Raw genomic sequence first — 12,331 nt, 5'->3', positions numbered from 1 at the left:
CGTAGATGAGGTTTTATTAGCGACAATCAAATTCTACAGTACTGGCTCGCGACAGGCTCGTGGATATTATTTTAGACACGATCCCACGAGTGCGCACTGACCATCGGTCAATATATATTGTAGAGTCGTTGAGATTTCTCTTTTTCATCGGGTCGTGGCGCAGCAGTGGTGGTCGGAGGCAGGAGGCGCCGTTGACCTTCATGCATGTTCCGAGCGAGGATGCTTGCGAACGTCGTTTGGGCGCCTGCAAGAGACTCGCTGCGACCAGGTGCGCGACATGCCTCTTCAATATATATTCATGTTGCCCGTGGACTGGTCGCACGCAAATGTATCTTGCATTTTGTATGCGAAGGGCTGGGTCGTCCAATATATTGTGTATTGCGCAGGCGAGCTGTGCCCATGGCACACACGTCGCATCGGACGACGACGAGATGGCTTCCTGTCTTTTTTTTCTAGCCTTGCAAGCGTGGGCGCAAGACTATTTACACCCAAACGGCGGGCCTGTTTGCCGCATCGCCGCACAGCTCAACGCGCTTGATTGCGCGGGTGCAAGCATGCAATCAGCATCGATTGCGACACGATCGTGGCGTCGCACTGCCCAGTGGCGTGTTTTATCCGCGTGCTCATGGACTTATAGTAAACGACCTGCGACTGCGTAAACGTGCTGTGCCATGATCTGATTGGCTAAAATGCCAGGTATGTATCACCACCCGTACATTATGTACGACCTATGCAGACTTTCGTGTGGCCATTCCCAATTCTGTCTCCCAGCCCCGCCTCTGGCATCGCTTCCAAGGCGGTAGCTACAGCACGCTGGACACCTCTGCGACCTGCGTCCTCAACGTTCATACAAGGCGCTTTCATAGTCAGACAAGAGGTAGTCGCATGTACGCGCGGAACGTACGTAGAGTGGTCCATCGTGTCTATGCGGCAACGAGACGACATTGGTAATTGCACCTTATATTGAGACGCCATCCGCGGATATTCCGCCGGCCAAAAATCGAGTGGCTTCATTTTTGGATTTCCGCCGAAATGGACCAAGTCTCGTGGGGCGCCGAGTGGTGGGCGGCGAACGGCCGCCCGATCGTCGAGGCCTACGCGTCGCATGACGTACGCACGGTGCTGGCCGCCATTGGTCGCGCGCCGTCGACTTACCTCCAGTACATCAAGGCGGTGTACGAGCGCAGCCCCGAGCACGTCATCATCGAGACCTTCCTCATCGTCTTCATCTTGTACATCTTGTTCGTCAAGAAGAGCAAGCTGCCCAAGCAGGCAGCCGACCGCTTGACGCCGGCTGAGATTCAGTCGCTCGTCGACGAGTGGCAGCCCGAGCCGATCGTCGCGCCCATCTCGGAAGCGGCCATCGCCGCCGCGTCCTACAACCTCGGCATTGTCGAAGACACGCCGAACACGCACATGAAGCTGCGTGGCATTGCCTCGCCGGTTCTCAACCTCGGTACGATGGACTTTTTGGGCATGGCGAGCCGCGACGAGATCAAGACGACCGCGCGCAACGCGCTGACCAAGTACGGCTGCGGCTCGTGCGGCCCGCGTGGCTTTTACGGCACCATCGACACGCACGAGATCTTGGAGAAGGACATTGCGCACTTCATTGGCACGACCGACTCGATCACGTTCTCGGACATTGAAGCCACCGCGTCGTCCGTGCTGCCGGCGTTTGCCAAGCGCGGTGATCTCATTGTCGTCGACGACGGCGTCAACGACTCGATCCGCACGGGCGTCAACCTCGCCCGCTGCACGACGCTGTACTTCAAGCACAACGACATGGCCGACCTCGAGCGCGTGCTCAAGAGCGTCCGCGACGCCGACAAGAAGGCGGGTCGTCGCTCCGACTGCCAGCGCCGCTACATTGTCACCGAAGGTCTCTTCCGCAACTATGGCGACATCCTGCCGCTACCCAAGGTTGTGGCGTTGGCGCGCGCATACTTTTTCCGCCTCTTTGTCGACGAATCTTTCTCGTTTGGCGTTCTTGGCGCGACCGGGAAGGGCGTCACCGAGCACTTCAACCTCCCGATTGACTCGATTGACATCATCTGCGGCTCGCTCTGCACGTCGCTGGCCGGCGTCGGCGGCTTCAGCACGGGCTCGCAGCACGTTGTCGACTACCAGCGCATCAACAGCGCGGGCTACGTCTTCTCGGCCTCGGCCCCGCCGTACACCTCAGCCGTCTGTTCGGAAGCCATCCGCCTCCTCAAGAACGAACCGTCGCTTGTGGCGCAGCTCAAGACGAACGCGCAGGCGGCCCACGCCGCGCTCCGTGCATCCTCGGCGCTGACGTTGCTCAGCGATCCCGAGTCGCCCGTGCTCCACGTCACGACCGCCAACGCGCCGTTGACCAAAGAGGATGCGGCCGGAATCGTCAAGGCGTGCTTGGCCAAGGGTGTCGCGGTTGTCGCTGGCGACCACAAGCCGACGCCGCTCAAGACCGCTGCGTTCGCGACCATCCGCTTGACGGTCAACGCGCAGCACTCGGCCGAGCACATTGCGACCGCTTGCCGCGTCGTTGCGGATGTGATGACGGCGTACACGCCCGCGGCGTCGACCGCGACGACGGACGATGGCCTGCGTAGACGTAAATAAATTAGCTCATTGCCCTTTCCGTGTCTTTGATATCGCAGACGACACGGGATAACGGCAACGACCCGGAATAAGAACTTAGCGCGTGTTGCAGCGTGCACCAAAGCGAAGATTACCTCACGCTGGAGGGCGGACACACTCAACCGCGGATCTCCCGACGACGACACGGAAACAGTGCTCCATAGTCGCTCGATCCAAGAGCTTCGTAGATAGTCGACGCCGTCTTTGTAATGACGCACTGAGCCCAGTGGTGTGTAACCTGCAGAGATGCATCTCGTCCGAGCGACTTTATAAGGTTGTCATCGACGCGTGCGGTACAGGCAATCTCGTATATTTCTTAGGCATCTCTTATTCTCTCTTTTTGAGCACGACAAATCGATCCAGGTAGAGCAGCAGAGGTGTCGCCCACTGGCCTCAGCGCTGGCCTTTCGTCGCCGGTTTCGCCACGGTCGAATGGCACTGCGTTCCGCGCGCGTTCCATCTCTGCACGTGCCGAGTCGCATCTCGCTGCCTCATTCTGCAATGCCAGCCCCGTCGGCCACGTCCGGCGGACCACGCGCCGCCCTCGGCGTCGTTGTTTTCGCCGCGCTCCTTCTGCTCGAGCGCAATCTCCACGTGCCACTGCCATCGACGCCAGCAGCAGTACTGTCTCCGTTCACGATGACCGTCACGTCGCCGGATGCCCGCTGCCCCGTGCTGCAGGTGGACACGGTCACCGAGTGGCACGCTGGACACCGCGTGCACCTCTCGGCGTCCTCGCCGCTCCGTTCTGTGACGCTGGTCGTCGACAACTGGCGGCGCGTCTCGTCGTCGTGGAACGCCGACGCGACGATGCGCTCTCCGACAACGGTCGACGTGGTTGTGCAGAACTCGACCAAGCGCGAGTTTGCCCTTGTGACCGAAAAGGCAATGTGGGAAAGGCCATCGGCGATCCTCTCGGCGAACGTGACGACCGCCGACGGGACGCACTGCGTGTATACCCTGCCGCGCCACGTCAGCGTCGGGATCTACCGCCGCCTCGGCGAACCGAATACCTCGTATGCACCGTGTTCACGCATGGCGAGCAAGCCGATCGCACTCGGTTTTGGCCACACTTGTGCGATCAACGGCGCTAATAGAATCACGTGCTGGGGCCTCAACAGCTATGGCCAAGCGACGCCACCAACCAACTCGTTCATCCAAGTCGCAGCGTACGACTACCACACGTGTGCGCTCTCCGAGTTTGGCTACCCTACGTGCTGGGGCGCCGCGTACACGCAGTACATCAACTACTCGTACGTGTCCGCGGTGCTGCCGGCGACGACACCGATGGCGACGATCTCGGCTGGTGGTCTCCACGGGTGTGCGACGACCCTGAACGGCACGGTGCTTTGCTGGGGCGCCAACGACCTCGGGCAGGCGTCGCCGCCCGCCGGTCGCTTCCAACACGCGTCGGCCGGCTTCCGACACACGTGCGGCATCACGTATCCGGACGGGAAGCTCGTGTGCTGGGGCAGCAACGACTTTGGCGAAGCGACGACGCCGGCCGGGAACGACCAATATGTGCAAGTCATGTGCGGCAACCAGTACACGTGCGCCTTGACGAGCGCCAACGTCGCCAAGTGCTGGGGCCTCGACAACCCCAACCTCAAGTTTACGCAGGTAATACCACCCATCTTATAGGGATGACGCCATATTCTCATGGCCTTGGCTTGTACTCCTAGGTGCCCGACGGGCTGTTGTTTTCGTTTGTCGGCGTCTCCAAAACGGGCAGCTTTAGCTGTGGCCTCTTGCTCAACGGATCGGCCACGTGCTGGGGCGACCCGATTGCGTACAAAGGCCTCTACAACTTTGCAGAGTCGACGCCGGCGTACCCAACGTTCACGTCGCTCGCGCTCGGGCAGCGCAATGTCTGCGGCACGACAGCGCAAGGTGCGATCTTCTGCTACGGCGCGGGCGCGGCCAATGTGCCGCCATCGTTCGTCGCCAAGCAAAGCGGGTACTGCTACCGCCCGCTCACCTACGGCGCGGGCCCGTCCTGGCTGACGGACGGCTCGAACAACAATTCGTGGCTCAACACGAGCTACGTCGGCAGCAATGTCGATAGCTCCAGCGGCAGTGGCGACAGCAACGAGACGCCTCGCCCCGCACCACTTGTCCTCAACATCTCGTCGTATGCGTACAAGAAGCTCGATGCGTCGGGCAGTCAGTACGGGTGCGGGATTGACGAGACGGGCCAAGGTCACTGCTGGGGCGCGACCGTACTCAGTGGCAGCGCGCGCATGGTCGTCGGCGCAGTCGAGATTGCCGTCTCGATGGCGCAGCAAATCTTCTGTGCGCTTACGCTATCGCGCAAAGTGACATGCTACGCGACGTTGATTGACGGCGGCGGGCAGTTTACCGGCAACGCGTTCGTCTCACCACGCGACGACTTTGTCGTCGTCTCGACCAAAGGCATTCACATCTGCGGGCTCAAGGGCAACGGCCACATCAAGTGCTGGGGCTTCAACCACGACGGGCAGCTCGTCGTGCCGGACCTCGAGTACCTCTACGTCTCGGCCGGCGGCTACCACACGTGTGCGATCACGTCCAAGTACGAAGTGGCGTGCTGGGGCCGCGACAACTTTGGCCAAACCAGCGGCATGCCGCTCAGCACAAAATACCGATACGTCTCGAGCGGCTACGAACATACCTGCGCTATTCGCATCGACGACTCGGTTGACTGCTGGGGCGACAACAGCCGTGGCGAGACCAACGCGCCCGCCGGCATCCTCTTTCTTCAGATTGACGCCGGCTGGCAGCACACGTGCGGTGTCACAAAGGCGTGGACGCTGCGTTGCTGGGGCAACAACGACTTTGGCCAAGCGACGCCGCCGCCCGGGCTCTACTACCACGTCTCGGCGGGTCGCACGCACTCGTGTGCGACCAGTACATCGGGCGTCATGACGTGTTGGGGCGACAAGGCCGCCAAGCTGACGATCCCCGCGCTCGTGCAGCCCTTTAGCAATGTCGCGACCGCCGAGTATGTGCGTCAACTCCAAGCCAACAACTCGCTCACGCGCATGACGTGCTCGACGCTTGGGTGGGGCATTGCGCTGAGCACGAATCTCTGTGCGTCCACCTCGGTCTTTCGCGGCTGCCCGAACGTGTCGTCGTACTCGGCGGCGCTCGCCCGCTGCCAAGGTACCTACCTATCTTTTTGTGCACATTCCCTGTACTGTATACTACCATGGACATGGACGTAGTGATTGGCGGGCGGCTGCCGACGGCGGCCGAGGTCCAAGCCGGCGTTCTCGCTGTCGACGTGTGCCAGTCGGTCAACAACCCGGTGTGGACGACGACGGCGTGTATCCTCGGCACGTCCGTGCAAGGGCGCATCACAGTCATCGCGTCGCCGCCGTCGAGCAACCCACTTATTCCCGCGCCTCCGACGCTCACGTGCACGCCAACGTCGACGCCGTCCCTGCCCGTGTGCATCTCGGAGCGAGGTACCGTCTCTCGTACACGTGTTGACGAGTGACATTCTCAGCAAAGTATCCGGTAGAGTTTACCGCCTGCAGCCTCGGCAGCCGCTGCTCGCAGGAGTGCGTGGCGCTCGCCAAGTCGCAGTACGCGTGCACGTGCGACGACGGCTTTAGCCTCACGGGCGACGGCGCGACGTGCGCACCCGTGAACGCGCCGCGGTCTGCCAAGACGTGCAAGCAGCTCGGGTGGACGAGACAGTACAAACAGACCTGTGCTCCGTCGACAGCGTGCTTGGCAGCAACGACCTACATGGACGCGGCGCAGGCGTGTGCGGCGATCGGTGCCCGGCTCCCGAGACGCGCCGAGGTCGTCGGCATCGCAGCGTTCCCGACGCAGTGCGGCACGTCGGCGTTCTGGACGTCGACCAAGTGCGCGGCCGGCATCGCGCCAGGCGTGATCACCACCAACACCGCGACCGAGACCTGCACGAATGCGACCGCGACCGCCCGCGTTGTCTGCGTCGCCGACCCCGGTACCCACCCATGATTGATACATTTATACGTTGACAATCCGTGCCATTAGATATCAACGAGTGCGCGCTGGGCCTTGCGTCGTGCACGTCCCAGTGCTGGAACGTCGAGGGGTCGTATACGTGTACGTGTCCGAGCAACCAGACGCTTCTCAACACGGGAACGGGTGCCAACGTCTGCGTGGAAGCGCCGACGCCGATGCCCGTATCGACAAGCAATTGCGGCGCGCTCGGGTGGACACCGCTGACGGGCAATACCATTTGCACGAGCAGCCAAAGCAAGCCAAAGGTCAACCAGCGCCGCCTCAAGGCCGAGGACACGTGTCCGGAGGCCATGGCGTACGACGACGCCGCGAGCTTTTGCGCGACGCAGGGCGGTCGTCTGCCGACGCTCGACGAGATTGCGATGAACCTCCACCTGCTCACGCGCGATAGCGTCTGCGGCATCAACCAGCCGAGCCAGCTCATCTGGAGCACGTCGCCGTGCACGCGCGACCAGACGCCAACGATCGGTGTCGCCGCCACCAACGCCCAGCTGCTCTCGACGGCCGCCATGGACACGATTTGCCTGCCGATGGCCAATGCCACCGCGTACCCCGTGTGCGTCGCCGACATGATTGTCGGTGCGTCTCATTTTCTTTCTCATTTGAACCATGTCTTGACACAATCCTCTAGTGGGCTCGTGCGCGTCCAGTCCCCATCTCTGCTCGTGGGGCTGTGCCGACGTCAACGCTGGCTACCGCTGCCTCTGCGACCTCGGGCACGTGCTCGGTAATGACAGCGCCACGTGCATCAACGGGTCGCAACCGACCTCGACGCTGACCGCCGACGGGTTCCCCAACCCGTGGGCGCCGGCGGGCACCACGGCTCTCGCCGCGCGGTCGTATGGCTTGACGAGCACGAGTTCGAGCAACACCAATGACTGCGCTGGCGTCGTCTCGTATGCGACCGCCACGGCGCTTTGTCAGCGGGCCGGTGCACGCCTCCCGACCTCCAATGAGCTCGCAGCCGACGTTGCGCTCGGCTCGGGATGTCAGCTGGACTACGCGATGGTTTGGAGCGCGACACCGTGCTTTCTATCGAATGGCACCTCTGGTGTGGTTGCGACGGCTGGTTCCAAGCTCGGGCTTCAAACCAACCCGGCGTCGTGCGTTGACCCCGCAACGATGCTGGCCAACGTCCGCTGCGTCAAGGACCCGAGTCGCAACCAGTGTGCAATGTCGCCGTGCAGCCAGCTCTGCTTCAACCAAAACTACGGCTACGCGTGTGCTTGCAACCCCGGGTTCTCACTCGCACCGGACGGCGTCAGTTGTAATCCGACGTCGGTGCCTTTATCATCGAAGAGCTGCCGCGACTTGGGCTGGACACAGTTTGGCGTTGCCAGTGGCACGTGCACGCGGGCGATCTCCAGCTGCTCGACGCCAACGCTGCAAACGGTCGACGATGCCGGCGCGACGTGCAGTGGCCAAGGCGCCCGCCTTCCGACGCTGCCAGAAGTTCAAATGGGCCTTTTGTTCGCATCAAGCTGTGCCTCGCAGCGCATCTGGACATCGACAGCCTGCGCCCTCTTCCCGCCGGCCTCCCAAAGCCCCGTCATCGCACCCACGATGCTGCTCGGGTTTCTTACGCTCACGTCAGCGACACCGGGCGTCGTCGTTTGCGCGGCCGCCACCGACAAGCTGCCTACGCAGTGCATTGCGGACGCGCGCGACAACTTGTGTGCCGCAACCAACGGCACAAGTCTCTGTCCGAGTGACCAGCAGTGCGTCATTGGCGACAAGAATGGCAGCGCGTCCTGCGCCTGTGCCACCGGCACCAACATGGACAGCACCGGCGCGTGCGTCCCGTTCACTCCGCTCTCGACGTCGACGTGCAAAAACCTCTGCTGGCAGACCCCATCCGCTTCGCCCATCTGCTCGGCGCGCCGCATCGGTGCGCCCATGTTTTCAATTCCAGATACCAGCCTCTCGGCCTGCGCGCTCACGTGGCTGCGGCAGTGCGCACCGCCCGTCACGGCGGCCTTGGCGCCCAGTGCATGCGCGCAGCTCGGGTCTCGTCTCCCGACACTCACCGAAGTCCGCGCCGGGCTTCCGCCGCCCGTGAGCTCCTGCAGCGGCTTCTCGTACGAGCGCGTCTGGACGTCCACCGCGTGCATGGACCGCGCGACGATGACGCCGGGTGTGGTTGCGAGCGGCGTCGGCGCGTGGCCCACGTCGTCGCATCGCGAGGTCTGCGTCACGAGCAACGACACGGTGGGCCCGATCCAGTGCGTGGCGGATGTCTATGCGAACGCGTGCACGAGCGGCATGCACGCGTGCCACCAGCTCTGTCTTCCGAGCGGCGCGTCGTATGCGTGCGCGTGCCACGACCAGCACCAGCTCGGGCCGGACGGCGCGTCGTGCTCACCGATGCTGCCGCCATTGAGTCTCGTCACGTGCGCTGCGCTGGGCTGGACCAACGTGCAGCAGAAAAGCTTGTGTGCGAACGCACGCGTCAACGTCACGTACCTCAACGAGCAAGGACAGGCGGTGCGCCCGACGCAGCCGTTTACGAGGACGCAAATGGTGTGTCCCACGACGCTCGTGAGCTACAACGAAGCCTTCTCGTACTGTGCGAGGCTGCAAGCACGCTTGCCGACCCTCGATGAAGTGCTGTCAGACAAGACGATCGGCGCCGGCTGCGGCTCGGACACGACGCGGGTGTGGACCAGCACGCCGTGCAGTGTTCTCGGTGGCGACCGCAGTACGCCGACGTACATATCCCTCGCGGGCGCGTCGCGCTACTTGCTCCTCTACCCGCGGCAGTGCACGCAAACGACGCAGCTCGCGGCGGTCAAGTGCGTCGCCAATGTCAACGTCAAGTGAGTTTGTGGAATGCCACTTTTGAAAATGGACAAGTTGTCTTTTGTCGGTCCTGCAGTACAAGAGCATCGATACAGCGTCGCGCGAGGTACTAGCTTGCGTCATGGCATCGCTCGAGCTGTAAGGGTGCGTTGGAGGATATCGCTCCGATGCGTTGAAGGAATCGACGTCGATGGCCTGCAAGACAGAGTTGCTCTAGGTTGTGTCAGCGTTTGGATTCGGGCGCCTTGAGAGAGCAGTGTGGCGGTCGTTTTGGCGTCGGGTGAGAAAGTGGCAGCCTCCCGACGCATGAGTTTGTGGCCGATGCAGGTACATACCCTTTGGTATATTTGGTACTACTAGTAGTATATTTGGTAGGGACACCGTCCACGAGCGGTGGCTTTGGACTGCCCTTGGGCCTCTGGGAAGAAGTTCAAGCCCCACATGCCATGGTAGCGTACTACAGCTCTACCGATTCACGCAATTTTCAGCGCAGCTTGAGAGAGCCGCCGTGCGTGAACTATTGATGTCTACCGCATCAAAGCACTTGAATATCAACGTGTTCCGCGTTCTCTTCCTTACAAAGAGTTCGCATACGTAGTGAGTGCTACGCCTGAATGCACTTGCTTGTCCAATTTCTGGTGATGCGGCCAAGGACACCAGACATCTGCCTTCTTCCAAGCAAGGACACGCCACGGGATCATGTACGCGACCACTGTGCACTGAGCCACTGGCATCTCTGCGTTGAGGGAGACAAGGAAAAGTATCAGTGTATCAACAACTCAGCACTTTTTACAGCCACGTGGCCGCGTCGTTGTTGACTTGGGCGACGAGGTCGGGTGTGCATGCCGCGGGCGTCGCAAACGCGATCGTGTACACGCACGTCGAGAGTTCGTCCACCGACAAAATCTGGTCCTTGGAGCCACATTCGAGCACGAGTTGCACCGAACTAGAATCGCAGCGTGTCAGATGGCATCAGACAGAGAAGGTAAACCCACCGATGGGGACCGTTCCAGCACTTGTCACCGTCCTCAAACGACATGATGGGTGGCGCCATCGAGCTCCATCGCTTCCATCTCCCGAGACGCACGCTGTCTTGAGTGGCTTCATCAAATGGACAGATTTTGTAGTTGTATTTCTAGACCACAATCTAGTAAGAACCAGAAATGAATCGAGTCGCGCACCTCGAATTGGGCCACAGCACACACGCCCTTGAGAATCTGGTAGCCCGCATCTGGCCCCGACTCGTCGGTAAAGACCCGTTCCAGTCGGTCGATTTCCTATTCGCATTGTCATTCCTTCGAATCTCATTGCAACTCGAACGCACTTGGTCAATCGCTCGCATGTCGCTCTCGAGATCGGTCAGGATCGAGCGCAAGCTCTCGGCTTCTGGGAGCACCACACTGCGGTCCAGGGTCGGACTAGAGACAATAATGTCCATCTGAACTCGGAAGACAACATGGCGTAATACGTACACGAAGGTTTCCCAAACCACATCGACGGGGGCGTTCCAGATTGTGCTCAGTACATACGACGTATAGTAGCGCCACCAAAAGAGCCGTCCTTGCGAGAGTCGGCGCAGAAACAGCGACTTGTGGTAGCGCCAGTCCAGATCCAGTAAATGAACAAAGCCATGCCACTAGCCAGATTCTCGCACCAGACCAAAACGATGCAAAAGGTCGTACCGGGTCGAGGAGAATGTGGGGCGTCACGACGTTCACAAGGCGGAACCACGTCGACGTCGCCAGCGCCAGCACTTCGTAGACGCCACGCACCGGCGACAGCAGCAACCCGATGCCCTGGAGGCCGTACGTGACGAAGCGCGCGCGGTCATCAGCGTTGCCGTTGAAGAGCGGCCCAAGAAAGTCTTCTCTCTGACGCTGGTGCACCGAGCGCATGGGAATCCTACAACGCGTACAACAGGTCATGGATGGTGGCGAGGTCGCTCGCTGCAGGACGCACCGCTTGGCTTGGTCGAGGACGTCGTGCATGTAGGCGGAGAGCGTCATCTACTTACGTCGTCGAGACGATTGGAACTCAAGATGGAGGCCTACCTGCCGCCCGTCGAGCCGCTGGACGAGGAGCGAGAGCTTGGACTTGGCATTTGCGTGCTTGAGCTCGACGGTCGTGTCGGCGGCTTCGGCCGCGCTGTCGGCGACCGGCGCCTCGTCCTCGATGGTGCCGTCGTCGTCGTCGTCGCCGCTGATCGCAGTGCTATCGACAGCGCACTGACCGGCCTTTTGCTTGGCCGACTCGATGCGCATCGCGTACTCGGTGCGCTCTTCGCGGTCCTTGAAGACGGTGACCTTGAGGCGGAGCTGTCGGAGCTCCTCCTTGAGCGCCTTCTTGGCGACGATCTCGTGCTCCTTTGCAATGGCCGCTTGCGCTAGTACGTCGAGGCGCGCTTTACGCTCGGCAAAGCCGCGGAGGACCACGTCACGGCGCGCTTGCACCGCTGCCCGCTTGGCGTCAATCTCAGCGTCGCACGCGTCGACACAGACGCCGGCAGCCTCGTCCGAGCCGTCGCAGCAGTCGCACACACCGTCGCCGACCTGGCTTGTGTGGATGCGCATCGGAAGCAGGCCGCGGTTGCGGCATTCGTGCGCGGCCGAGAGCACATGCGAGCACGCGGCCGTGTGCGGCTCGTCGCGGCCGTCCGCGCAGTCGCAAAAGTCGTCGTTCATGAGCTCGGGCGCCAGCGGCAGCAGCGCACCACTCACAGCGCTAACGCACGCGTCCTGCGCCGCCATCGCCATCGCCGCCAAGGCCAGCACCGAGAGGACCCGCGTCGACACCATCGCAGTCCGTCAAACTCTGTGCCATCACTGCAGAAAGTACGGGCACACCCGATTAAGTGCGATCTGGCCCATGCCGCTGACCAAGATGGTTGCTGACAAGATGGCGGTAGAGCCGACCAAGC

At 61.6% G+C, this 12,331-nt stretch overlaps 3 protein-coding genes across 3 annotated transcripts; 2 read left to right on the top strand and 1 right to left on the bottom strand.

Annotated features, from left to right (window-relative positions):
* Positions 1 to 993: 993 nt before the first annotated feature.
* On the top strand, positions 994 to 2,669 carry SPRG_05056 (hypothetical protein). Its single transcript, XM_012343565.1, has one exon. The coding sequence runs from the start codon at positions 1,033 to 1,035 to the stop codon at positions 2,599 to 2,601; it is 1,569 nt and encodes a 522-aa protein (XP_012198955.1). The 5' UTR covers positions 994 to 1,032; the 3' UTR covers positions 2,602 to 2,669.
* A 451-nt stretch (positions 2,670 to 3,120) lies between these two features.
* Positions 3,121 to 9,464, top strand: SPRG_05055 (hypothetical protein; the record flags this gene model as incomplete). Its single annotated transcript, XM_012343564.1, has 6 exons — positions 3,121 to 4,239; positions 4,302 to 5,760; positions 5,823 to 6,065; positions 6,122 to 6,574; positions 6,625 to 7,194; positions 7,247 to 9,464. 6 exons carry the CDS (start codon positions 3,121 to 3,123, stop codon positions 9,433 to 9,435), a joined length of 6,033 nt encoding a protein of 2,010 aa, XP_012198954.1. The 3' UTR covers positions 9,436 to 9,464.
* Positions 9,465 to 10,128: 664 nt separating this feature from the next.
* Positions 10,129 to 12,267, bottom strand: SPRG_05054 (hypothetical protein). Its single transcript, XM_012343563.1, has 8 exons — positions 11,466 to 12,267; positions 11,374 to 11,420; positions 11,097 to 11,316; positions 10,887 to 11,050; positions 10,739 to 10,832; positions 10,596 to 10,691; positions 10,410 to 10,549; positions 10,129 to 10,360 (listed from the first exon to the last, which is right to left on the bottom strand). Exons 1-8 carry the CDS (start codon positions 12,207 to 12,209, stop codon positions 10,204 to 10,206), a joined length of 1,662 nt encoding a protein of 553 aa, XP_012198953.1. The 5' UTR covers positions 12,210 to 12,267; the 3' UTR covers positions 10,129 to 10,203.
* Positions 12,268 to 12,331: the final 64 nt, after the last annotated feature.

This window comes from Saprolegnia parasitica (genome assembly GCF_000151545.1).
Source record: "Saprolegnia parasitica CBS 223.65 unplaced genomic scaffold supercont2.14, whole genome shotgun sequence".
In the NCBI taxonomy this organism is placed as follows: Eukaryota; Oomycota; class Saprolegniomycetes; order Saprolegniales; family Saprolegniaceae; genus Saprolegnia; species Saprolegnia parasitica.
This window is presented reverse-complemented; position numbering and strand designations above follow the sequence as displayed.